Source organism: Odocoileus virginianus, chromosome 11 (genome assembly GCF_023699985.2).
Source record: "Odocoileus virginianus isolate 20LAN1187 ecotype Illinois chromosome 11, Ovbor_1.2, whole genome shotgun sequence".
NCBI classification, from domain to species: domain Eukaryota; kingdom Metazoa; phylum Chordata; class Mammalia; order Artiodactyla; family Cervidae; genus Odocoileus; species Odocoileus virginianus.
This window is the reverse complement of record NC_069684.1, coordinates 62,795-86,199: the sequence shown is the minus strand read 5'-3', so window position 1 is coordinate 86,199 and position 23,405 is coordinate 62,795. Positions and strand designations below refer to the sequence as shown.

The following is a 23,405-nucleotide window of genomic DNA, read 5'->3' as shown; positions in this document are numbered from 1 at the left end:
AGGAGCACCCGGCCCAGCCTGTTTACTCAGCTCCTCCTCGGCAGACGGTGGGTGTCCGGGGGGTGGGCCTGTTTATCTTTGGCAGACATTAAGTCCTGCATGAACGGCTGGGTGAGGCTGAAGGCTTCCAGCTGTCCAGTCACCCCTCCCCACCTCTCCTGACGCTGGCTCCCTTGGGAAAGTTACAATGGTTCAAAGGACATCGCTCACCTTGGGGACCGTGGTCACAGTCTCCAAGGAACTGGACTGGGAGGGGAGGCCGCCCACCGCGCAGGGACCAGACTCATGACTTCCTGCTGTGTGCAGGTGCACGGCATCACGGGGTTCTGTCCCTGCAGCCTCGTTTGGTCTCCCCACTGCCAGGAGTAGAGAGGATCCGTCTCTGCAGAGAGAGAAGCGGAGGCTCAGAGACGCTGGTCGCTTGCTCAAAGTCACACAGCGCTGACCTGCTGTGGGGTCTGCGCCCAGGTCTGTGGGACAGGAACTGTCTGGGGCGGGGCTGGAGGCCCGCAGGAGGGACCGCAACAGGCATTGCGAGGTGCGCCCGAGCAAAGGTTCGGGCGTTTATGCCCCTGCCTGGGAGACTTGGGGTGATGGGGGTGCTGTCACTGCGTTTTACTGAAGGCTGATGAGGGTGGGGCTCTGCCGGGTGTGTGGGAAGAACTGTAAATAATTCGGTAATAAAGCGGGAATTCTGCATTAACTGCCTGGGCCCTTGTGGGGTGGACACATGCGCTGAGTCCCGGCCCCAGCCTTGCGGGCTGGTCTGGGGTGTGAGGCGGCTGTGGGCCCTGACCTGCCACCCCAGCACCCTGAGCGGAAGACAAGAGCCCCAGAGACTCTTCCTGGGACGGGCCGTGGGCGGTGAGCAGCTCCTGTGTGCCCTCGCCAGCTCCCTCCTCCCCGGGCCCTGGGGATGTTCGGAAGTCCAGCTCTCGGGGGACCAGGCTGGGCGCTCACACTGGGGCCAACGCTTGGTGGGCCACCTGGGGGTCTCGGGAGCAGGGTGGCACTGGGCAGTGAGCTGGGAGCGGGGGGCTGGCTCCTGGCGGGGCTCGAGGGGGCCCCTTTTGACCTGAATGGGGGAGATGCTGAGCATCCAGCCCTCCCCCTTGGCCGTCGCCATGGCCTTGGGTGCAGAGGGCACTCTGCAGATGAGAAGGCAGAGCTCAGAGAGGCTACCCTGGGATTCACAGCAGTTCCGGCGTGGGGACAGGACCTGGGGTGCGTGTCTGAGTGTGTCCAGAGGCTGCCAGAGGGTGGGGCCGGGGTCCCAGAGCACTCCCCTCCCACCCACGCTCACCTCTGTCTGCTTCCCTGCCACCCCCACCCCGCCAGAGTCCGCCCCTGGGGCCTAGCTGAGCCTGCAGCACCTCAAGGCGGGCCCAGGGCCCCAGCCAGACGGCCGCGTTTACTCAGCTTTTCCTTGACATTCCACACACGCGAGCACTTGGCCGGTGCCCGGAACGCTCTTTATCGGAACAATCTGTCTTTCAGGGCGCCTGCTCAATCGCTCCATTGTCCTTCCCTTTCCTGGACCTCTCAGGCAGGGGGGACCAGCGTCAGGGAGGGAGGTGCCCCTGCTGCCCGGGTCTGCAGGCACCATGGAGGTGCCAGGGCTGGGCGGGTGGCAGCAGCCTCAGGGCCTCTTCTGACCCAGTCACTTCTCCCCATTGTGTTCTCAGGTCCTGGCGGAGCAAACCAGGGGAGGGAAGAGCCCACAGTGCAGGTGATCGGGCACTCCGTGAAGAGGGTGCTGTTCCCAGTCCAGGGCCAGGGCTCAGCCCTGCACTGCCCCCAGTAGCTGTGTGGCCTTGGGTGATTCAGAATCCTCTCTGGACCAGCTCCAAATCCAGGCTCTGCCCCTCGCTGGTCAAGTGTCAGCTGTTTACCCTGATGAGCCTCAGTTTCTTGACCCATAAAATGGGCTGAATAACAGCCACTCCTCATTATCTGTATTTGCAAAGCGGCCCACTTGCTAAAATGTATGTATCACCCCCCGATCAGCACTCGTGGGGCTTTTGTGCCAGGTGGGTGAGAACGGCGAGACCCCTGCAGGCCCCACTCCCCGCAGAGCTTCAGCAAGGTGACAGCTGCCTTCTGGTTTCCATCTCATGCTGCAAACAAGCGTCTGATGCCATGCTTCTTGAGTATTTGTGCTTTTGTGGGTGACTCCAGTGTTTCAGATGGCCCCGAAGTTGGTGCTGTAGGGCTGTCTGCTGAAGCATGAAGAAGCTGGGACATGTTTGATGGAGAAAATACATGTTACATGAGCTTCATTTGGGTGTGAGTTCTCAGGCTGTTGGCCCCGAGTTCAACGTCAATGAGTCAACGGCACGTATCAGATAGGGTGTCTGTAAACAGAAACACACATAAAGAAGGTCGTGTACTGACAAGCTGGTGCCCCGGGGACCCCAGCCCTGAGTCCTGTGTGCCACGGCTCTGGGTTTGCCAGGTCACATTTTCTGATGATGAAACAGAACCTTGAATGATGAGTCAGCGGCACTCATCACACAGGCTCTGGCGGCTCTGAAGTTCACCTGTGTGCAGCTGGCTGGTAGCTCTGGTGATTGTTACTGGTCCATAGGTCTGTCTCTTGACCACTCAGCCTCCCGAGGGTCAAGTGCCTTGAGGTGGGACCCGTGCCCCCCAAAGTGCACACAGGGCGTCACGGCCAGACTGGCGGGGGCCTGGGGCGTCCGGCCGGCACTCGCTCTGCCTGGTTCTCTGCGAGGCTCTCGGAGCCCTGGACGCCTGCACTCCTCGGATGTCTCCTCCGGGGGCTGGAGATGCCTGACCCCGGCTCACAGGCGAGCTTGGAGTCCAGGGGCTGCATGAGCCGGCTGGGGCTCACTTCCGTTGAGAGACGGCAGTGCTCTCGAGACGCAGGGCCACACCTGCTCACACTGGGGAGACGAGGGCTTCGGGGTCCCCGTGGAACCCTGAGGACAGCCGCTTCTGTGCGGGTCAGGCGGCAGGGCTCATGGCTCAGCCGTCCACCCACTGACCCTGCCGCTTGCCGGCCGTCTGGGGGCCGAGTCGCCAGCCCCCTCCCATGGCACGGTGCACTCTTCTGTGCGCCTTGTGTCCTCTCGTGAGTTTAATCTGGTCAAAGTAGTTGGACTCTTTAGGTAATTGAACTCTGTAGACACTTTTCACAACGGAGCCAGAGTAGTGCATTATGAATGGCACTCCCTGTTTCTCCCACTTTGGTTTCCTCTGACGCTTAGGTTTGCCTTGTTTGTGCTGGCTTGGTCGCCTGTGTGTCCACGACCCAATGAGCCTCTGTTGGCTGACAGTGCTCAGGACATCAGAACGCAGAGTCCCTTCCTCCCCTCCCCCTTTCCTTTCCTTCCACCCCCGAGCAACCCCACTCTAACCTGCGCAGGTCCTCCTGGACCTGGGAACCTTCTTTCTCGCTGTCCCGGGAGACACCCTTCACCTCTGCCTGGCACCCAGCCCTCCCATTCTGCAGGATGTTCATTCAGTGAAACCCGGGCTCCAGAAGCTTCTTGAGAAAAGAGACACAAGACTCTGAAGCTTCACATATTTAAAAACATCTACACATGAAAAGATGCTCAACATCGCTCATTATTAGAGGAATGCAAATGAAAACTACAATGAGATATCACCTCACACCAGTCAGAACAGCCATCACCAAAGTCTACAAACAATGAATGCTGGAGCGGGTTTGGAGAAAAGGGAACGCTTTAGCACTGATGGTGGAAATGTAAATTGATATAGCCGCTATGGAAGACGGTATGGAGTTTCCTTAAAAAACTAGGAATAAAACCACCATATGACCCAGCAATCCCACTCCTAAGGCATATACCTTGAGGAAACCAAAATCGAAAGAGACACATGTATCCCATTGTTCCCTGCAGCACTATTTACAATAGCTAGAACATGGAAGCAACCTAGATGTCCATCGACAGATAGATGGATAAAGAAGTTGTGGTACATATACACAATGAAATATTACTCAGCTAGAAAAAGGAACATATTTGAGTTAGTCCTGATGAGGAGGATGAACCTAGAAGCTATTATACAGAGTGAAGTGAGTCAGAAAGAGAAAGATAAATACTGTATTCTAACACATACATACAGAATCTAGAAAAATAGTACTGAAGAATTTACTTACAGGGCAGCAATGGAGAAACAGACAGAGAGAATAAACTTATGGACACGGGGAGAGGGGAGGAGAGGGTGAGATGTACAGAGAGAGTAACGTGGAAACTCACATCACCATGTGTAAAATAGATGGCCAACGGGAATTTGCTGTATGGCTCAGGAAACTCAAACAGGGGCTCTGAATCACCCTAGAGGGGTGGGATGGGGAGAGAGATGGGAGGGAGGTTCAAAAGGGAGGGAACATATATACACCTATGGCTGATTCATGTTGGGGTTTGACAGAAAATAGCCAAATTCTGTAAAGAAATTATCCTTCAATAAAAAATAAATTAAAAATCTTTCCTCCACCCTCACGGTCAGTTGATAGTTTGGCTGGTCACCTGTGTCTTTCTAATTGGAAATCATTGTCCCATAGGATTTTGAAGACATTTTCTCTTGTATTCTGGTTTCTGGTATTGCTACTGAGAAGCCCGAGGCGACTAAAATTTTTCCGTGTGACCACATTTCTCTCTGAATTCTTTTGGGCCATGGGGTTGCTAAAGAGTCGGACACGACTCAGCAACTAAACAATAAACAGCAACGTTTCTCTCTGGAGCTGGGCTCCTGGTCCTCAGCGTTTTGGTACTCGTGAAGCTGGGAGCTTGAGTCCTGGGAGGCAAGGCACAGGGTCTTTGATAACTGATTCTTCTGCTCTCTGAGGCACCAAGGCCCCCAGGTGTAAAGTGTTGGGCCCCCGAGGGTCCTTCAACTTTCTTATTTTCCCTGACCAGTTTCTCTTTGTGCTTTCTGGAAGATTTCTTCAAACTTCCCACCCAGTGCTTCCATGGAATGCTTTGTTGTTGCTATCGTATTGCTAACTTCTGAGAGTTCTTTTCATTTCCAGAATGTTCCTTTTCTTCTCTCTATAGCATTCTCCCCCATTTCATGGACACGGTATCTCCTCTCTCTCTCTATCAGTTTTGGAAGTTTTGCTCTGTTCCTTGCATTTTGTGTTTTCTCCAGATTACTTTTGGGTGTTTCAGTTCTCTTTCACAGTAGATGTTGTTGGAAAAAAGTTGCACAACATGAAAGTTTCAAGTTAAGTTTCCTTTGGGGCAAAATCAGGACTGGAGACAGCACTTCAGAGAGTTCTGAGAAACTGCTCCGAGGAGGCGAGGGGAGGAGCCAGGTTATACGGGAGTTTTCCAATAAAGGGCAGGTAGTCTGAACATCAAAATTTATTGTTAATTAAAGAAACCAGATATCCCAAGTTAAGGAATGCAGGGCTTTTCTACATGTGGGAAGATGCAGGAGCCTGGGCTCACTGAAACTCCTTTGATATGTACCTCACCTATCTGGGGTCAGTATCTTGTGTATTTTTTTAATTAAAAAATTATTGATTTATTTTTGACTGTGCCAGGTCTTCCTTGCTTTGCTCAGGCTTTCTCCCCTTGTGGAGGTCAGAGGCTACTCTGTTTCTGTGCAGGGTGTCTCATTGCGGGACTTCGCTTGTTGGAGAAGTTCTGGCTCTGGAGCGTGGGTGCGGGAGCTCTGGTGCACAGGGGCCTGTCTCAGACCAGGGGCGGACCCATGTCCCCTGCATTGAGGACAGAAGAGAGGTGGATTGTGGTCCCCTGCACTGCCGGGAAAGTTCTGCGCCCGGTGTCCTCGCATCCTGAGCTTTCTCCAGGCTCACCGTGGGGTGGCTGCAGCTGGTGGCTGCTGGTCGGCAGTGTTCCTTCCTCCCTGCGTCCCTCAGGGCTCACCAGCTCGCCGTCTGCGGAGGCTGCACTCCCTGGTGATGTGACATCCTGGTTTGTTGATATGGCAGAGATATTCTGTTTCTCAGTTTTCCTCCGCCATGTGGTGGTCCTCACTGTGCATTTACAGATAGGACCTGGAAGCATGCAAAGGCCGTCGGAAGCTCGGGGTTGCGGCTGGGGCTGGAGACCCTCGGCCTCTCTGCAGCCCCCAGACTTCAGTGCTTCCTGGAGACGGCCGCCTTTCCCAGGTCAGAATTTCTCATCTCCTTCTGGGCCCATCTGAGGCTGGCTGCCCGCGTGTCCGGAACAGAAGTGGGGGGGTGGGTCACCCTCCATCTGTAAGCTTCACTCCATCCTGGGTCCTGGTGTGACGCCCATGCTCTAGACTGAACCTGTGTCCATGACTGCTGTCCTCCCGCCTGCCGTCTAGGCCCCTGCTGACCTCACCCTGCCCATGTCCATCTCTTTCTCCTCCTCTGATTTCTGTCCCCCTTCCCTTTGCACACCTGACCCTTGGGGTTCCCCCTCCCCTTCTCCTGTCCCCGCATCCCGCCCATCTCCACGCACCGTGTCCCCTGAGCTCTGCACCAGGCATCCACCCCTCCCTCAGCTGCCGGACAGGACCCGGCCCGTCCCCCGAGCGTCCCAGGCACCATCTCTCCAGGGTGGACCCTTTCAGCTGTGCTGTTGACTGAGCCAGAGAATCAGTCTGGACTCTTTCCTCCTCCCTGAGGCCTCTGCCCTCACCCCCAATGCACACTGGTCAGCGGCTGAAGCTGGAGATCATCCTCCCGATGGCCTCTTGTGTCTGTCTTGCTCACAAAAAATGTTGCCTGACATTCCTGTGACAGCGTGTCCCTCTAGCCAGCGGCCACTGCAGCGGTCACTCCTATGGGGCACCCCCAGGGCCCAGGTCGCTGACCCGGCTAGCTGAGATGCATGTCTCAAGAGTAATGGCAACGAGCAAAGATGCTCATATCTTTCCATTCATAGAAAGGCAATAGTCCTGGACTTGAAATGTCTGGTTTCTCTGATTAGCAGGAACCTTTTGATGTTCAACTACAAGTTTTTGGGTTTTGGGGTTTTTTTCCCCCCAAGAAACATTTCTTTGTATCCTTGCTCCTCCGCTACTTCTTCAGAACAATTCTTCAGTCTCTGAGTGGCTGTCGCCTGGACTGTAACCCTCAGTTGTTGTGTTTTAATCGCTAAGTTGTGTCTGACTCTTTTGCAACCCCAGGGACTATAGCCCACCAGGCTCCTCTGTCCATGGGGTTCTCCAGGCAATAATACTGGAGTGGGTTGCCATTTCCTCTTCCAGGGGGCCTTCTCAACCCAGGGATCGAACCCACATCTCCTGCATTGGCAAGCGGATTCTTTGCCACTGAGCCACCTGGGAAGCCCAATCTTCAAGGTCCCCAAATAAAACAACTCGCAACGCAGAGGTGGCGTGTTTCTCTTCAGTTGGACTCTCCTCTGTTCCACAGCACCGCTGCTCCCTCCCCTATAGCTGCTTTCCTATTACTGTTATTATTGTACTGTTGGGATTCCCTGGTGCCACAGAGGTAAAAGAATCTGCCTGCAATGCAGGAGACTCAGGAAACATGGGTTTGACCCCTGGGTCAGGAAGATCCCCTGGAGAAGGAAATGGCAACCCACTCCAGTATTCTTGCCTGGGAGATCCCATGGACAGAGGAGCCTGGGGGGCTACAGTCTGTGGGGTCACAAAGAGTTGGACACGACTGAGGAACTAAGCATGTTGTATTGAATGTGATTTATATTATATTCACATTTTGCTATATTTGCTTATTATTATTATTACTGTGACTGCCTCTGAACTGGTCCCTTGGTCTCCAGTTCTTCCACCCTCAGGTCCAGGTTTATCCTGCAGCCTGCGTGAACTTTCCCAAATGCACACCTGCCTGCGTTACTCTGGGCTACAGCCCTTTGAGGGACCTCTGCTGACTGCACAGAGTTCAGGCTCCGTGGCATGTGGGCGCACACCAGGCTTTGTGCCTTGCAATCACCCTGCAGCCTCTCCCAGCCCGGCTCCTGCTTGGCCCCAGCCTAGTCCTCTACACTCTAGCGAGAGCAAACTGCTGCTAGTCCCATCTGCCCCGCAAGTCTTCCTGCCGCTGTGTCTGTGTCTGTCTCAGACACAGACACCTTGGGTCTGTAATGCCCTTTCTCCTTGGCTGCCTGATGAACTCCTTTTTATATTTCCTAATAAGCTAAGTTTCCTCTCAGGATTCATCACACCACGTTAGTTCTTTCATAAAGCACACACGTTATGTCAATTGTTTGGGGAGTTTTTAATATATTCATGTGAACAACAAAGCAGGAGGGGAAGACTTCCCGTCTGTCTAGATTTTAGTCTGAATCGTGATGTGTTCATGTTTACCCAAGTCGGAGAGAGGATGACAGCTGTTTGTAGCAAGTGTGTGTCTCACGTGGACCCCCTGAATTATTGAGGTGATTGTCCATGGGGGAAGGTGTCGGTGAGAATGAATACCATTTTGTCACAGATTCTGAAATACCATGGTTCCCTGGCCTCCATGAGGGCTCCCGGAACCTTAGTATCCTCGATGTAGAAGCAGCGGGAATTCTCTTCCCCTTCGTTCTCCTTGGGTGTCAGGAACCCACACTGACCCCCACACCGCCCTGCTCAGCATTGCCCTCTGCTGCTGGCTTCCCCTGCAGCCCTTCCTCAGCGTCACCCCGGACCCCAGAGACGAGCCGGGCTCAGGGCTCCCGCACTCCCTGAGGGACGAGTCCCTGGGGACACGCCGCTGGCTCAGAGCCCCTGTGTGTCCTGGAGTGGGTTTCAGAGGGTCACAGAGCCTCCCACTTGATGTGCATGTGAAAGGGATGACTTCCAAATGATGTGTGTGCAAGTTACAGATTTCAAAAGTTTTCAGTGAAAGTTCTAAGCCCCCCAAAGTGAAGAACCCCTTAAACACTTAGAGCCTTAGGAGGACTTTCAGATTCAGGGACCCGACTTTAAAGAAGATAAACCGCTATCAAAGCAGCGACACGGGGGTCACGGTGACTGCGTTGCAAGCACTTCTGCCAGATGAGCTGTGTTTGTCCTCTCTGGGTCTAGTGTTGAGACGGCCCAGCCCACCTGGGTGGACAGGTGTGCGCAGCAGAGAAGGTTCACAGGCAAAGGGTTTGGACCGGATTGAGGACGGCTGACTGTATAGCAGCAGGGTGGGCTGGGTGGATGGAGAGAAGGCGCTCAGGTACTGGTCTGTGGGCCACAGATGAGGCGCACACACACTCTCCAAGAGTTAGAATTTGGGCAGAGTTTTCTCACCCAAAAATCTGAAATAAAATCCCAGTTTCATAGGATTCCTTCTCCAAGTCTCCCTAACTTGTCATTTCAGGGACATTTTATGAAACCACAAAGCCACAAAATTCCCGGATTACCAGTGGCCAGTCCACAGTGTATAACTTGGATATTAAAGAATTTCCTGGGCCTTCCCTGGTGATCCAGTGGTTAAGACTTTGCCTTCCAATGTAGGGGATGTAGGTTGGATCCCTAGTTGGAGACCTGAGATCCCACATACTTCATGGCCCAAAAACCAAAACAGAAAACAGAAGCAATGTTGTAACAAATTCAATAAAGACTTTAAAAATGGTCCACATCAAAAAACTTTTTAAAAATAATTTCTTGATTATTCCTTCTTCTGGTTGCCACTTGACAGGATTAAAAACCATACTTCACATTTTTATTGATCATTTTGGTTTTTTATCTTTATTTTATAGATAAAGTAAATTAGCCAAGATAATAGCATTAATAATCTACTAAAAACAGAACAGTGGTTCTGAGGGGGAGGGATAAGTGAGGAGTTTGGGGTTAAAATATGCAGACACTGTATATAAAATGGGTAGCCAACAAGGACCTACTGTGTCACACAGGGAACCCTACTCAGTATTTTGTAATAACCAATAACGGAAGACAACGTGAAAAAAGAATATATAGGTATCTCTCTCTCTCTCTCTCTCTCTCTCTCTCTGAATTTCTTTCCTATATACTGGAAACATACAACATTGTAAATCGTCTACATTTCAATTAAAAATTTTAAAAAAGAGTAGTGGTTCTCACATTTTTGGGTCTCAAGAACTCTTTATGAGATTTACTGAGGACTCTAAAAACCTTTTGTTTGTTGGTCATGATTACCAATATTTACCATATTAGAAATGGAAATGGAAAAAATTAATTGATTAATTTACATAATAATTATACAAATAAGCCCATGTGACATTTTTTATGTAAGCCCAGATAAGTTTACATAACAAGACTGTACAACATAAAATATTTTATTTATGTTACAGAGGCTTGGCGGGCAGGGAGAAGGTGGTCGCCGGTCAGCGGCAGGCCCTCTGTCTGCCTTGGCACCACGTCCCGCGGGCGCTCCTGGCCTCGGCGTGGGTGCAGGGTGCAGGGTGGCACAGCTCAGTGCCACATCAACAAAGGCACAGCTGCCCTGCGCTGCCTCTCTGCCTTTCTGAGCTCCTCGTTGGAGGGACAGCCGCCCCTGTGTCAAGGGTAGTGAGAGGCAGGACTGCCCGCCCCAGGAGAGGGGGCGGCTGTGGCCTGGATGCTTGGGAGCCAGAGCTTGAGTGAGCAGCTCCCATCCAACCCTGCCTGGGGCCTCGGGCTCCCCAGGGACCAGCGGGACCTCCTGAGCCCAGAGCTGATCTCCTGCGCCGTCTTTGGTCAGAAGGCTCCTCTCCAAGTTCGTGTCTGTCTACTCACTGACCCCATGAGCACTGATTAAGCACCTACTGTGTGTCAGGAACTGTGTCCACTTATTGATCCCACGAGCATGGATTAAGCACCTACTGTGTTTCAGGCACTGTGCCAGGTGTTGAGCATACGACCAGGAATAGCACGTGGAGCTGACACTCAATTTTCTCTGGACGAGTCGGTAGATGACCTCCGTGTTGTAGGTCACGTGCAGGGAAAAAAGGAGGCATTGGGGCTGGGGAGCCTGGAGGAGGCTCCAAGTGTCGTCAGGGTGGTCAGAGCCAACTTTCTGGAGGAGGCAACGCTCTTCTGATACTTGGAGGCAAGTGGACTGAGAGAAGGCCTCTAAAACGCCTCTGTGGCCCCAGGAGCCGAGTGTATAGAGGCAGGGAGGCTGAGAGGGGGTCACAGGGTGGGTGGTCCACTGCAGGGTCCTCACCTTATCCTGGGGTCTGCGCCAGGGGACGAGGAGCGGGACCACCCCCGTCTGAGGCTGGGCTCTGGCCAGCGACACTTTGGGTGCCTGCTGCACTCTGGGGCCCCTGTGCCTGGGCCACTCTGCTCTCGGAGCCCCCGAACCCATGTGGTCCTGGGGGCCTCAAGGGCTACCTGAACCCCGGCCACCGGCCCAGCCTACCTGCTGCTCCCAAAGCCGCACAATTCAGCATCTTAACATTTGCAGAGCTCCACAGCCCACCTGAGACTCACTGGGCGCCCTGGGCAACTTGCTCTGGAGGCACGTCCCATCCTCACGGGGGTCTCCCTCCCGACCTCTGCCTCCTTGTTACCCCTTCTCCTGAGCTGCCGCTCACCCTCCGGCTATCAAGGACCATGAGATTGGGTGGGGCCCCCACAGACGATTCAGTAGAATCTCCCGGACTCAGCACCTTGGTTAATCACATTTTCAAAGCCCCTTTGGCCGAGAAGGTGGCATGTTTTCATTTTCATTGGTATAGCCGTTGGTGGGGAGTAGGAGTTGGGGAGGGGCACTGCACAGCCAACACAGGGAATCCGCCTGCACCCCTCCCGGGCTGAGGGCACCGGTCCTGACTCTTTGTCTGTGGAGGGTCCTCCCTGGCCAGGGGCACGTCTGCACCAGAGCCTCACAGGCTCACAGCCCTGGGACAGCTGTGCTGTCAGCAGGCGGGGTGCAGGCGGGGTGCAGGCGTTGGGGGGGCAGTGGATCTGGCATCTGGGCAGATGAACCCTGAGAAGAGGGGGCTTTTTCAGGGTAACTCTAAGCAAGGGCAGGAGACAGGCCGTAGAGGCACCAACGGGAAGCAGAGAGCGGGGCCTCGGAACTGCGGCCTCGGGCCAGGCCCTGCAGCACAGTGTGGGCAGCGGGTGGCCCGAGACTGTGGGGCTGAGGACGCTGCAGGCTGGTGGGGTGACGGGTGTGGGTGGGTGTGGGACTCTGGAGCCTGGGACAGGGGTTCGCACGAAGCCTGAGAATGAATCAAGCCCCTCCAGGGTACCACAGGGGAGGGTCCATGGAGCGGATCGCGGTCAGCACGTTTTCTGAGGTCACCTGGTAGCCGACCTTTTAGGTTGCTTTGACTGTTTCCATTCTTCTATTTGTCAGTCTGTTCTCTTTGTTTTTCCTTTTCAGAAAGCAGGGTAATCCAAGTAAACAATTCATTTTGTCTGCCCATGTTAAGGTTTTGTATGAAAGTTATTGCAAAAGTTATAAACATGATAAACCCACACAATAAGTTCACCCCCAGTTCCTAGATTCCTTCTCTGACCCCAGCTGCTCCTTGGCAGGTGCCTGCCTTTGTTTTCTGCGCAGGCTGCTCTACCTGGAACCCTGACCCCACATAACCTCCCAGACCCCGGCTCTCTCCCTGGCAGCCTTCTTGCATGGAGGCTTCCCGAAGGTGACCCAACAAAAGATAAATCAAAGTCACTTCTACTGGCCTGAGAGGGCGGGCTCTGTACCCGCAGTGGCCCTTGGGGATGTCCCCAAGGACACTCTGGCCCACCAGCTCTGTTCCCATCCTCCTGCTGCTGGCACAGCCTCTCCTGGTCTCTGCGAGGGTCAGTGTCCTGCTTGTTTTGCCCCGGCCTGGACTCTCAGCCCATGAGGTGACCAACAATAATAGCCACTGGATTAACATAGCAGGCATTGTCTTCCTCTGACCAGAGGGTGGGTATTAGGTGTTCATCCATCATTCTAAAAATAGCCAGTAAACAGGTGCACTCCCCCCCATGCTGCTGGCATGTGACTGGAGCGGGGTCCGGGGGGGGGGGGGGCAGGGGAGGGGGGTTAGTGCCACCAAGTTCCAGGCTCGAGTGTGGGGAGCCGTCTGGGAAACCTGCCAGGAGAGGGTGTGGAGCGTCTGTGGACCCTCAAAGTCCACCAGCCCGAGGGTCAGCTCGAGCCCAGGCTCCTCGGTGCACCCCCAGCCCTGATGACTTAAGCCCCAGGGTTAGACGCCCTTCTGGGGCACGTACCTGAGTCTGAGGTGATGCCCAAACAGCAAGCCTCTGGCCCTCCTGGAGCCCAAGACGGGGCCTGGTTTCCACAAGTCCCTGCAAGGCATGTGGGGTCAGCGAAACAGCTCCCCAGGGCCCCACTCCCGCTTGGAGCCCCTCTGATCTGTGGGCTCCCCCTTTCTGGGGCTCTCGTCTCCTGGGTGTGGTGCCGTGTGCCCGGGCTCCGTGTGCCCCTGAGCTGGCCACGAGCATCTTGGAGCTTGCCGGATGCTGTGAGCTGCCCTGGCCTGTCTGTGAGGCCGTGTGTGGTGGGCAGGGGCAGCAGGCAGGGGAGGGGCACAGGCCTGTTCTATTTTTACCGGCCAGTGGCTGCGGGGCACAGCTTTCATAGCCTGCCCTCCGCTCTGCCCCCACAGTCTGCAGTCAGCTGCGAGCCAGACTCACTCCTGGAGACCAAGGAAGGTGAGTGTCCCCCGCCTGGGCCGTGGCACTGGGGCTTCAGACTTGGAGCTGGCTGGGGCCTGAACATCGAGGAGGGCGGCTCCCGCCTGCGCAGCTGGGCTATCGGTGGACTGCCCGAGATGGCTTTGCAGGGACAGCCCGCCGGCCGTCTAGGCTGGGAGCCATGAGCTGGATTTTCCAGGCTCCTGGGAGCCCCAGGGCAGAGCCTCCAGGACTAGTTTTCACGCGGTCACCGTGCTCCTTTCTGTGGTCCCAGGAAGGAGCACGGTGCTCTGGGGCCAGAGGGCGCAGACGGAGAGCTTGGGGTGAGGGCAGGGGTGACGCTGTGGGTGGGAGGCAGAGAAGCCGGGTGGGGGTGGGGGCAGGACCCAGGCGCTGGAAGGCTGCACTCCCTCCCCTCCCCAACTGCTGACCAGGGAAACCCAGGCGCCTCTTTGTTCTCAGTCTTTGGCGACTTGCTCAGCGCCTGTTGTCTGCACAGTGGACACAACAGGAGCAGGCAGAGCGCCAAGCCGGCTCCAGGGCAGAGAGCGCAGGCAGAGTGCCCCGAGGGGGCTGTTGGGGGGGGCACGGGGACTGGAACCTGGGTGGGCTCTCTAACTGGGGTGCGGGGCATGAAGTCCGCTGGCTGGGAGCCTGCCCCCGGCCCTGAGGGCGGGCTTTCCTGCTCAGCGCTGCGGGCTGCAGAGTGGCACAAGCCTCGCTGGGGGTCTGGAGGCCTGCAGCGCCCTTGAACTGGGGTCCAAGGTTAAGGAGGCCGGGGGTGAGGGCGGACACGAGCCCGAGGGGAGTGCTCAGTCCTTTCCCTACGTGCACAGCCACGCACACGCAACTCACATGCTTCACGCCCACAGACACGCGGCCTCAGCCTCCGCTCCTGCGGTCCTTATCTCCCCCCACCGTGGGGGCCGGGCATGTGACCCCCACCGCGGAGCTGCCTCCTCCGCAGTTCTTATCGCTGGTCCTGCTTGTTTTCCAGGGGACCTGTCAAGGAGTCCCATCCCGCGCGTGTTGAGCAGCACAGAGGTCCCTCGGCCTGGCATTTGTCAGCAGGCAGGCTGGGGGTGGGCTGTGGCTGGGCAGGGGGCCTGCACTGGCCAGGCAGGCAGTGGGCCCCTGGGAGGCGTAGGCACAACCCGAGGGCAGCATGTCCACCTCAGGGGGGCTCTGTGTCCCCGGGGCTGCTCACCGGGGGCTGTGACGGACGACAGCCAGGGAGGGGGTGCTCTCCCCAGCCGCCTTCTGCTCTGGACCTCCTCAGAGGCCCCAGAATAAACAGCTGGCGATAAAATCTAACTTCAGCCAAGCATCTCGGGAATGTGCAGACTGCTCCGCTCCCCTCTATGCCCCAAGGTGACAGCTGAGGCTTCAGGTCACATTCCTGCAACCCAGCGGCAGGGGGCCCATGGACTTTCTGATGGGGGAGTCAGCGGGGGGCAACCCCCACCTGGGTTTCAGGTGCACAGGGGAGCAGGGAGGACTGAGGCAGAGGTGGACGGCTCTGGAGGAGATCCCATGGCCGCTGCACTCCCCCACTCACTCCAAGTCCTGGACAGAATCCAAACTCCTGACCCTGTGCGCAGCCCCCCTCCCCCCCATCCTCCCCGCTCCAACCCAGCTCAGGACTCCTGACACGTCCTGCGCACCTGCCCCCATCGGTCGTCCCTGAATCTTTTGCCCAGTGTCCACCCCCTGCACCGAATTCTCTCTGTTCAGGCTGGCCCCGAGTGTGGTCAGCCCGGCTGGAACATGCCCCTTCTATGGCTCAAGGATTCCTTCCTTGATCTGACTGTCAGGCTAAAAGGGGTTTGAGGATCACTGGTCAGGGGGCTTCAAACTGTGCTCTATAGGCAGAGGACCCCACTGTGGAGCATGGGGGTCCTGGGCTAACCGCCGCCCCCCCAACCAGGGCTGGCTGCTCTGGTGATTTGGCTTGGACAATGGGTTCAAGAACTAAACTTTAAGTGGAAAATAACTTCTCCGATCCCTGATTTTGCAGAGGAAAACGGGCCTGCAGAGCTCAGGGTGAAAACAGAGTGGGACACAGGGCTTGCCCTTCCTCCTGACCTGAGCTCCTCTCCCGGCAGTGCCCCCCACAGCCCTGCCCTGGGTGCATCACTGTCCACATGAATGGCGCCCCCTGGACGTCTGCCAGGCAGCAGCTTCTGTTTTTCTGTGGTCACTCTTACAAACCCTCCCTCTCTGAGCCATCCATGACCACCTGCTGCCCACAGGACGGTCTTTCTCACCCTGTCATCCAAGGCCCCCGAGTGAGCGCCCTCCAAACACCTCTTCCCTGGATACCATTCGGGTCCCCACAGGCATCAGTTAACTTTTTCTGGAAAGGAGCAGATAGGAAACACTTTAGGCTCTGTATGTTACATATAGTTCTGTCACATATTCTTTGTTTTACAATCTTTCAAGCAAAAACAGGCTGTTCCTGACCTGTGGGCTGCGGTTTGCAGATCCTTACCCTACACACCCACCCAGCAGAACCGCTTTTGGTTCTTCTGTTACTTATTTGCCTTCATGAGTTTTCTGTCCCCGGTGTATGAACGAGGAAATGAGTAGAGAGAAAAAAAGTGAAAGGACAAGTGTGTGCCCCTCCTGACCCACTGGGGGGCGGTATGTCTGTTCCTGCTGTGGACTCTCTCTCCCAGGCTGGGCGGCTGCCACAGCCCCAGGCCCAGCCAGTGTGGGTGGGGCAGGAATGGTGCGCTCACTCATCAGTGTTTCCTTCCGCCCCAGGTGCCAAACGTCCGTCACCATGCCAGAAGTGTAAGTAGTCCCCCGCCCCTTCCCAGGGTCCAAGAAGGCGTGTCCCTTTGCCTCAGACTTCAGATCATCTGTTCAGTCCCTGAAGCAGTTCCCCGGGAGGCCAGATCCTAACACAGGGACAGTGCTGCATGCTGGGGTCCTCAGGGCCCCCACAAGTGCTCCCAGGGTTTGAGCAGAACTCCTCCCGGTTGCCTGCATCTGAGTCTGTCTGTGCTGGTGAAATGGGTGGACCACAAGCCGTGACAGTATCACCCAGAAGATGAACAGAGCCTGGGGAGGCTCCGGCCGAGCTTCCGGCCGAGCACCCAGGACGGAAGCTTTGCAGCCCGGCCCCCTCAAGGACCCCACTCTCCCCAGCGTAAGATGACTGGTGTTTCCCCACGAGGGGCTCCAGCAGCCCACGGAGCCTGTGGCTTTTCCTCCTCGGAGTGGCCCCTCTGCGCGGTGTCTGCTTTCTCTCTGGGGCGCTGTCCCAGCGGCCCTGTCCCAACCTGTCCCCGTGGTCTGTCCCCCTGGAAGCTGAGCACTGTCCACACTCACTCTGTTTTCTGCTCCCCTCTGCCCCTGGCCTTCCTGTGACGGATGCCCGCAGCGAGGTGAGTGAGACCCAGGGTATCTTCGTCCTGGTTGCGTCTTCAGTTGGGTGACAGGGTGCGGGGTGGGCATTTAGAGAGAGCAGAGGGCTTGGGAGAAGCCCTTGGGGACACCCTTGGGGAGGGGGAGTCCAGCGGCTGAGCAAACTCGCTGGATGTGGGGCGCCTCAAGGTCCGGGGGTGGGGGCCCTGTGCACGACGCTCCTCCCTGAAGGTGGTCCTGAGGTTGGGACCAGTGTGACTGCACCCACACTGACCACCCAGCAGTTCTGCCTCGCCGGGTCTGAGAGTGCTCCAACCCTGGCGGGCCATCCTGTCCCTGCAGAGCAGGTCCTGAGCAAGCCACACTTGCAGGGTGGGAGGAGATCCTCCTCGGATTAGTCCATGCCCCGCCCCCACTACCCGCAGGACGTTGAGGGAGGAGCCAGGGCCCTTGCCCCGCCCCTCAGGTTTTTGCCCCGCCCCCGCGGCAGTCCTGGTCTGTTCAGGCTGCTAAGGACACAGGCTCTGTTCAGCCAGGGTGGGCACTGCAGTGGGCAGCTGTGGACCCAGGGCTGGCTGACAGAAATCAGCAGCAGGATGGACGGGCGCTGGGCAGAGGTTCTCAGTGAGAATTGGGGAGCCTGGCTTTCAGCCGTTGTAGGAATCTCTGAGTGTTGCTGAGGCTTGTATGAATGTGAGTCCCTGGTGACTGACAGAGTGCAAGGTGGCCCCAAGCTCCCCACGTGGTGGCGAGACAGCACTGCTGGGAAGTGTTTCCAAGGGTGAGGGACAGTGGACACTCAGGCTGGCGATGGCCTTAGCCACAGTCCACCTGTGGCAACCACACTGACTGGACCCCAGTCAGACCCCAGGCTTTCCCAGAGGAGGAGACAGACCACACTGAACGGCAGATTAGAAGCTTTCTCCAGGTTCCAAAACCCATTCGTTTGCTCCCATGGGGACTGCTCATGGCCCATCACTTCCACCTTATGCACACGAATGGCAAAGCGAGCTGTGGTCCAGGGTCAGTCCAGCAGCCGCTGGCGGGAGTGGGGTTCGTGATCCTGTGTCCAGGAGGGGACAGGAGCCCTGGGAGTCAGAGGTGGAGAGCTGACCCCTTCGCTTCCCTGGAGAATGCACCTACAGGACTGAGACCTATTAGAATGTATCTAGTCAGCAAGAGATGTCAAAGATTTTTAATAAGACGAGAAAATATTGTTTTCTGAGAGCAATTATGTGGATGGTGTTGACATCAACAAAAAGTTTGACGACTGAAGAGCTAAGCTTCTTCACTGAGGAACTCACAGCTTGTTTCTTTGACGTGAGGTGGAGTCGCCCCCAGAGCTGGGGGCCAGCCTTGCTGCCCAAGGCCTGTGCTTGTCCAGACCTCACTCTGTCTACAGTCCCTCTGCCGGCCTGGCCGGGGGGAGTGTCTCAGCACCCGGATTCACAGATGAGGGAGGGGTGCGCAGACCCCAGGGCCGCTCGGTGTGTTGCAGGATCCAACTCATTGGTTAGGGAGCCGAGTCTCTGAAGCTGAGGGGTAAATCACAGACGGGCCCTTAAGGGACCCCGAGGCAAGGGTTCTGGGTGCTGAGGGTGACCAGGCAGCGCTGGTCCCGATTTCCCGGTTCTGCGCCTTCCGCCTCAGCTGTCTCTCCTCCTCCTTCTTATCAGAGAAAACCCAAGATCACTGCCTCCCGCAAACTCCTGCTGAAGGTGAGCGGGGTCCTGGCCCTGGGGGAGACAGCTTGGGAGGCAGACGGGTGCAGGGCTCCTCTGAGACCGGGGTGACGGGGGAGGGGGAGATGGCGGAGGAACGGAGGCGCAGCGGAGGGGGCCAGTGGAGCCCAGAGCCTGAGCTCGGGGCCTGGGGGGAGGCAGGAACCCTCGTAGGGACAAAGGGCTGGCTCTGTTTTGGTAAGGGTTTCTCTCTCAGGCGCTCTGGGTCCCACAAGGATGGGAAATGATAAGAGGAAGGTGGAAGGGCAGTCAGGCCCAGGGTCCGAGCACTCACGTGGTCAGATGCGGTCCCAGGGTCTGGCCTCACTTGGCGCACACACGCCCGCACACGTGCCTCCTCGGGGGCGGGGCCAGGGTCGGCCCAGCCTGGGGCCTGCCTTCCCCCGCGGTGCTTATCCGGGCTCCCTCCTGCACAGAGCCTGATGCTGGCCAAAGCCAAGGAGTGCTGGGAGCAGGAGCACGAGGAGCGCGAGGCTGAGAAGAAGCGCTACCTGGCAGAGCGCATCCCGGCGCTGCAGACCCGCGGGCTGTCGCTCAGCGCCCTGCAGGTGACAGGGTGGGGGTGGGGTGGGGTGGGGCGGGGGCGCGTCCGGGGGGGAGGGGGGCCCCAACAGGTGACCGGGAGGTGGGGGCAGACCAGCCCGTGGTGCCCAGCAGGCAGGTGGGCAGCACGCTGGGGAGGCCCCTTCTCCAGACCTACCTGGCTTCCCCTGCAGAGGCTTTAAAGTTTTCCTACCATTAATAAGAGGGTAGATAGCAGTGACTGCAGAGCAAAGGGGCTGCAAGGAAACAGATCTCCTTTGACTTAGGACGTGGCTGTGAACTGATAAAGCACTGCCAGGTGAAATATCCAAGTGTGAATGTGCGTGGTCTACACCTCACCCACTGCACATCACAGTTCGCCTGGCCCAGTTTAATACGTGCAGCGCACTCACGCAGCCGACAGTTGGGTGAAATCAGCTCACAGGAAGCCTATGTTATGATGAAGAGTTGAGTATCTCCTGTTATTCACTGATGATGAGAAGTGGTTGTCTGGTATGAATGGCTCTGAGTATGTTGATGGTCCCCTGGGTGAGCATGGGGCTGCCCTGCTGGCACCGCATGTCAGCCCAAGGAAGGTAAAAATCCAGAATTCCAAGGATGGTTTCTACTGAACGTGCATCAGTGCCTCACCACTGATAAGTTGAACCATCCTTAGACCAGAGACCATCCATAAACCAGGGCTTCCAGGTGGTGCAGTGGGAGAGAATCCATCTGCCGATGAAGGAGACTCGAGATGTGGGTTCGATCCTTGGGTCTGGAAGATCCCCTGGAGAATGAAGTGGCAACCCACTCCAGCATCCTTGCCTGGGAAATCCCATGGACAGAGGAGTCTGGCGGGCTACAGTCCATGGGGTCAGAGTCAGACATGACTTATCGACTAAACAACAATCTGTAAATCAAGACATCATCTATGGTTCCCTCCAACTGGTGGCAGTACTAATTATTCTTACTTTATTATTTTTGGTTAATACACAGTTTTCAAAATTTTACAAATAACATATTCTTTTTATCATAAGAAAACTTTCTGGCGATAACAAGTACATTCAGAAAGGACAACGAAGGGCTTCCATTCAGATTGGAGGTGGAGGGGGGGAGTCCAGCAGCCTCTTCAGGTCTCGCTGAGGGTGGGAGGTGGCCAAGGGCCCCAGGCTGAGGGGCTGAAAAGGGTCTGGGGGCTGATCGTTCCTAGTCTCCCTTCCTGATTCCCTGTTTCTCCAGGACCTGTGCCGTGACCTGCACGCCAAAGTGGAGGTGGTGGACGAAGAGCGATACGACATTGAGGCCAAGTGCCTGCACAACACCAGGGAGGTGAGGGGGGTGCAGCTGGAGGGGCTGGGAGGGTGGGGGGTGTGGGGGTGTGGGGGCTGCTGGGTAGGGAGGCGCACTCTGACTGGCAGGTGTGGACCGGCTCCCCCTCCCACTGCGGACTCTGGAGATGGCGGGGGAGGACAGTTTCACTGATGAAAGGCAGGACTTCCTCCAGCCCTCCAGGCTGGCTTCTCGGTGGGAGAGCAGCCCCCGTTTGCTCACCCACACACATCGTCACAGCCTGGCAATGACAGCTCCCCTTGGGCACGGCCTTTCTGTGCACTGAGCCTGTGATCACCCTGCGCACCTGGGTACCAAGCAGTGCTTTTATCTGCACCTGACAGATGAGGGCCCTGAGGTTCAGCAAGGCTGGGAACCTGGGTCTGGGTCACACAGCAGGGGCCTGGGACTGCCTGTCCCTGACCCCGACTCTGGCGCTCAGTGCTCGCTCAGCTTGGGGCATGGGGGCGTCAGCTCCAGGGGGGTGAGTGGGATGCAGGGGGCAGGGCTCCTGCGCCTGGGGTGGGCGGCTTGCGGGAACCTGTCCAGAGAGGCATGGGGAGGGACCGGAGGAGGACCGCCGGTCATGAATCTCCCCAGAATTCCCTCCTAGGCTGCACCCTGGAAACACCCCGGGGCATGGCCCTGCCCTCACTGGGCTGCCCTGAAGGCTCACCGGGAACTTGTTAGAAGCGGGAATAGGAGGATGTGCCCATCCCCCCAATCCAAACGGGGCTTCCAAAGGACACATCCGTCTGTGACCACCACGGCTGACTGCCTTCCCCATCCGAGATCCACCCACCTCTGTGCCAACAGCACTGGATGGAACATAGGTGTCTGTCCACGAGGTGGCGGTGGTCACGGGTGTCCCTGGGGGCCTGGCCCGGAGCCCTGAGCCACCTGCTCCCCGCAGATCAAGGACCTGAAGCTCAAGGTGCTGGACTTGCGCGGGAAGTTCAAGCGCCCCCCTCTGCGGCGTGTGCGCGTCTCCGCGGACGCCATGCTGCGCGCCCTGCTGGGCTCCAAGCACAAGGTGTCTATGGACCTGCGCGCCAACCTCAAGTCCGTGAAGAAGGAGGACACAGAGAAGGTGAGCCCCCACCCGCACCCAACGCGACCGGCTCTGCAGTCCCTGGGGGAGCCCCGCCCCCTGGCAGAACATTCCAGAACCCCTGGGAGACTGGGGGTTGGGGGCTGGGAGCTCGGGGCTCCCCTCCTTGTTCCCGGGGAAGGAGGGCTGGGGCTGCCCCACCTTCTAGGCAAGCTGACTGCCCATCGCCCAGTCTCTCTCGCTCCTGGCGGGCTGGCGCTCAGTCTCTCGTGTGTGGCCCACGCAGGAGCGTCCCGTGGAGGTGGGCGACTGGAGGAAGAACGTGGAGGCCATGTCTGGCATGGAGGGACGCAAGAAGATGTTCGATGCCGCCAAGTCCCCGACCACCCAGTAGAGGTACCGAGGGCCAGCCCCCTGCTCCCGGCCCCGCCCCCAGGGCCGCAGGGACTCCGACCACCCAGTAGAGGTACCAGGGCCAGCCCCCAGCCCCCGGCCCCGCCCCCAGGGCCAGCCCCCAGCCCCCGGCCCCGCCCCCAGGGCAGCCGGGACTCCAGGGCAGCGCCCCCGGGCTGGGCCATGTGGTCTGAGGAGGGACCCTTGAGGCGGGCTCAGTGTGGTTCCCAGATGTTCTGGGCACGTCACTCCTGCTTCGGGCCCTTGCCCCCTCACCTGCATGGGGCTGTGTCAGCTCCATGGTTGCCCAGGTGTGCACCCAGCACCACCTTGGGTGCAGATGACTTGGTCCCTCCCAGGCCCCCTGGACCCCAGACTCTGGGGTGGGGCAGCCCCTGGGTGACTCTTATGTAAGAGCTTAGGACCCGGGCTTCAGTGGCCCCCAGGACCCTCTGGCTCTGACTTTCCAAAAGTATAAGCACTTTTAAATGCCTCCTGGGGAGTCCTGCAAAGTGCCCGGCAGTGGTCCAAGAGAGACAGGGCATCCACTCTCCCAGGAAAATGCTGGAGAAGGCACGGAGTTAGGCCAGGTGACGCCCTGCGTGGGTGAGCCGGGGGTACACGCGACAGGCAGGGTCTGTCCGCAGCCCCGTCTTTGGAGAAGGCCCCTGGAGGGGTGACGTCCTCGAGGGTGCAGTGGGGTTGCAGAAGCAGGGAGAGCACGTCAGGGGCTGACGGTGCAGCCGAGCTCGGCGCTGGGGATGAGTTGCCAGACCCTGGGCGGGACGGGGACCCCGTGGGGCAGGGGCTGTGGAAGGGGCTCTGGGCCGGGTGAGAGCTGAGGCCCAGCCTGGCGCTGAAGGCCCTGCCCGGCTGTCCCTGCAGGCGCCTGGCCCCGCTGTGCTCCGGGCTCCCCGCCCGCCCCGCCCTGCAGTCCTACTCGCCGCCTTCCCGCCCCGCGCCGCGGAGCACCCACCTGGTCCACGTCTGCCTGCCTGCCTGAACGCCCCTGGCAGGGCTGGGGTGAAGACCTCGCCTGGCGGGTGGGCGCCTGGGGGTCCCGCCCCGTGCCTGTCGCCCACGGGCGTCACGCCCTCTCCATTAAAGCCAATATCCCGATCCCCCGCGGCTCTGTCTGTGAGTACCCAGGGGAGGGGAGGCGGGGAGGCCGTGCGGGCTTCGGGAAGACACACAGAGGCATGCTAAGGGGATAGAACACAGCGCAGCCTCACCCCGGGGGTTCAGCTCAGTGCAGCCTGACCTCCGGCCGTCAGTACGGAACTCAAGGGCTCCCCACCCCAGCCCCCGGCCCTGCCACTCCGCAGGGCCGTTCTCCAGGCCACTTCTCCGGGTGCGCTGGTGTCCCTTGGCCCTCGGGGCGAGTCCCTGGCCCAGCCAAGGGGATGCCCCGCAGTTCCATGCCTGGCCACCAGGGGGCCCCCTAGGCACACTGCCCTGGACTCTGCCTGACCCCTGGCCAGCGTGCCATCTGC

General features: G+C 57.8%; 1 protein-coding gene and 1 long non-coding RNA gene across 2 annotated transcripts; one reads left to right on the top strand and one right to left on the bottom strand.

Moving 5' to 3' along the window:
- Positions 1–11,511: 11,511 nt before the first annotated feature.
- LOC139037394 (uncharacterized) lies at positions 11,512–13,368 on the bottom strand. The gene is made up of 2 exons (XR_011490167.1): positions 13,078–13,368; positions 11,512–12,224 (listed from the first exon to the last, which is right to left on the bottom strand). It is a non-coding gene; the product is annotated as an uncharacterized lncRNA (long non-coding RNA).
- Positions 13,369–16,852: 3,484 nt separating this feature from the next.
- TNNI1 (troponin I1, slow skeletal type) lies at positions 16,853–23,031 on the top strand. Its single transcript, XM_020892199.2, has 7 exons — positions 16,853–16,895; positions 18,552–18,593; positions 19,034–19,165; positions 20,379–20,468; positions 21,382–21,558; positions 21,806–21,915; positions 22,798–23,031. Exons 3-6 carry the CDS (start codon positions 19,040–19,042, stop codon positions 21,911–21,913), a joined length of 501 nt encoding a protein of 166 aa, XP_020747858.2. The 5' UTR covers positions 16,853–16,895; positions 18,552–18,593; positions 19,034–19,039; the 3' UTR covers positions 21,914–21,915; positions 22,798–23,031.
- Positions 23,032–23,405: the final 374 nt, after the last annotated feature.

Bases quoted from the DNA above. Each gene is read 5' to 3' on its own strand.
- TNNI1 (XM_020892199.2), top strand. From the start codon at position 19,040: ATGCTGGCCAAAGCCAAGGAGTGCTGGGAGCAGGAGCACGAGGAGCGC. The intron at 20,469-21,381 runs GTGAGGGGGGTG...TGCTCCCCGCAG, and splicing joins GCCTGCACAACACCAGGGAG to ATCAAGGACCTGAAGCTCAA. The intron at 21,559-21,805 runs GTGAGCCCCCAC...TGGCCCACGCAG, and splicing joins AGAAGGAGGACACAGAGAAG to GAGCGTCCCGTGGAGGTGGG.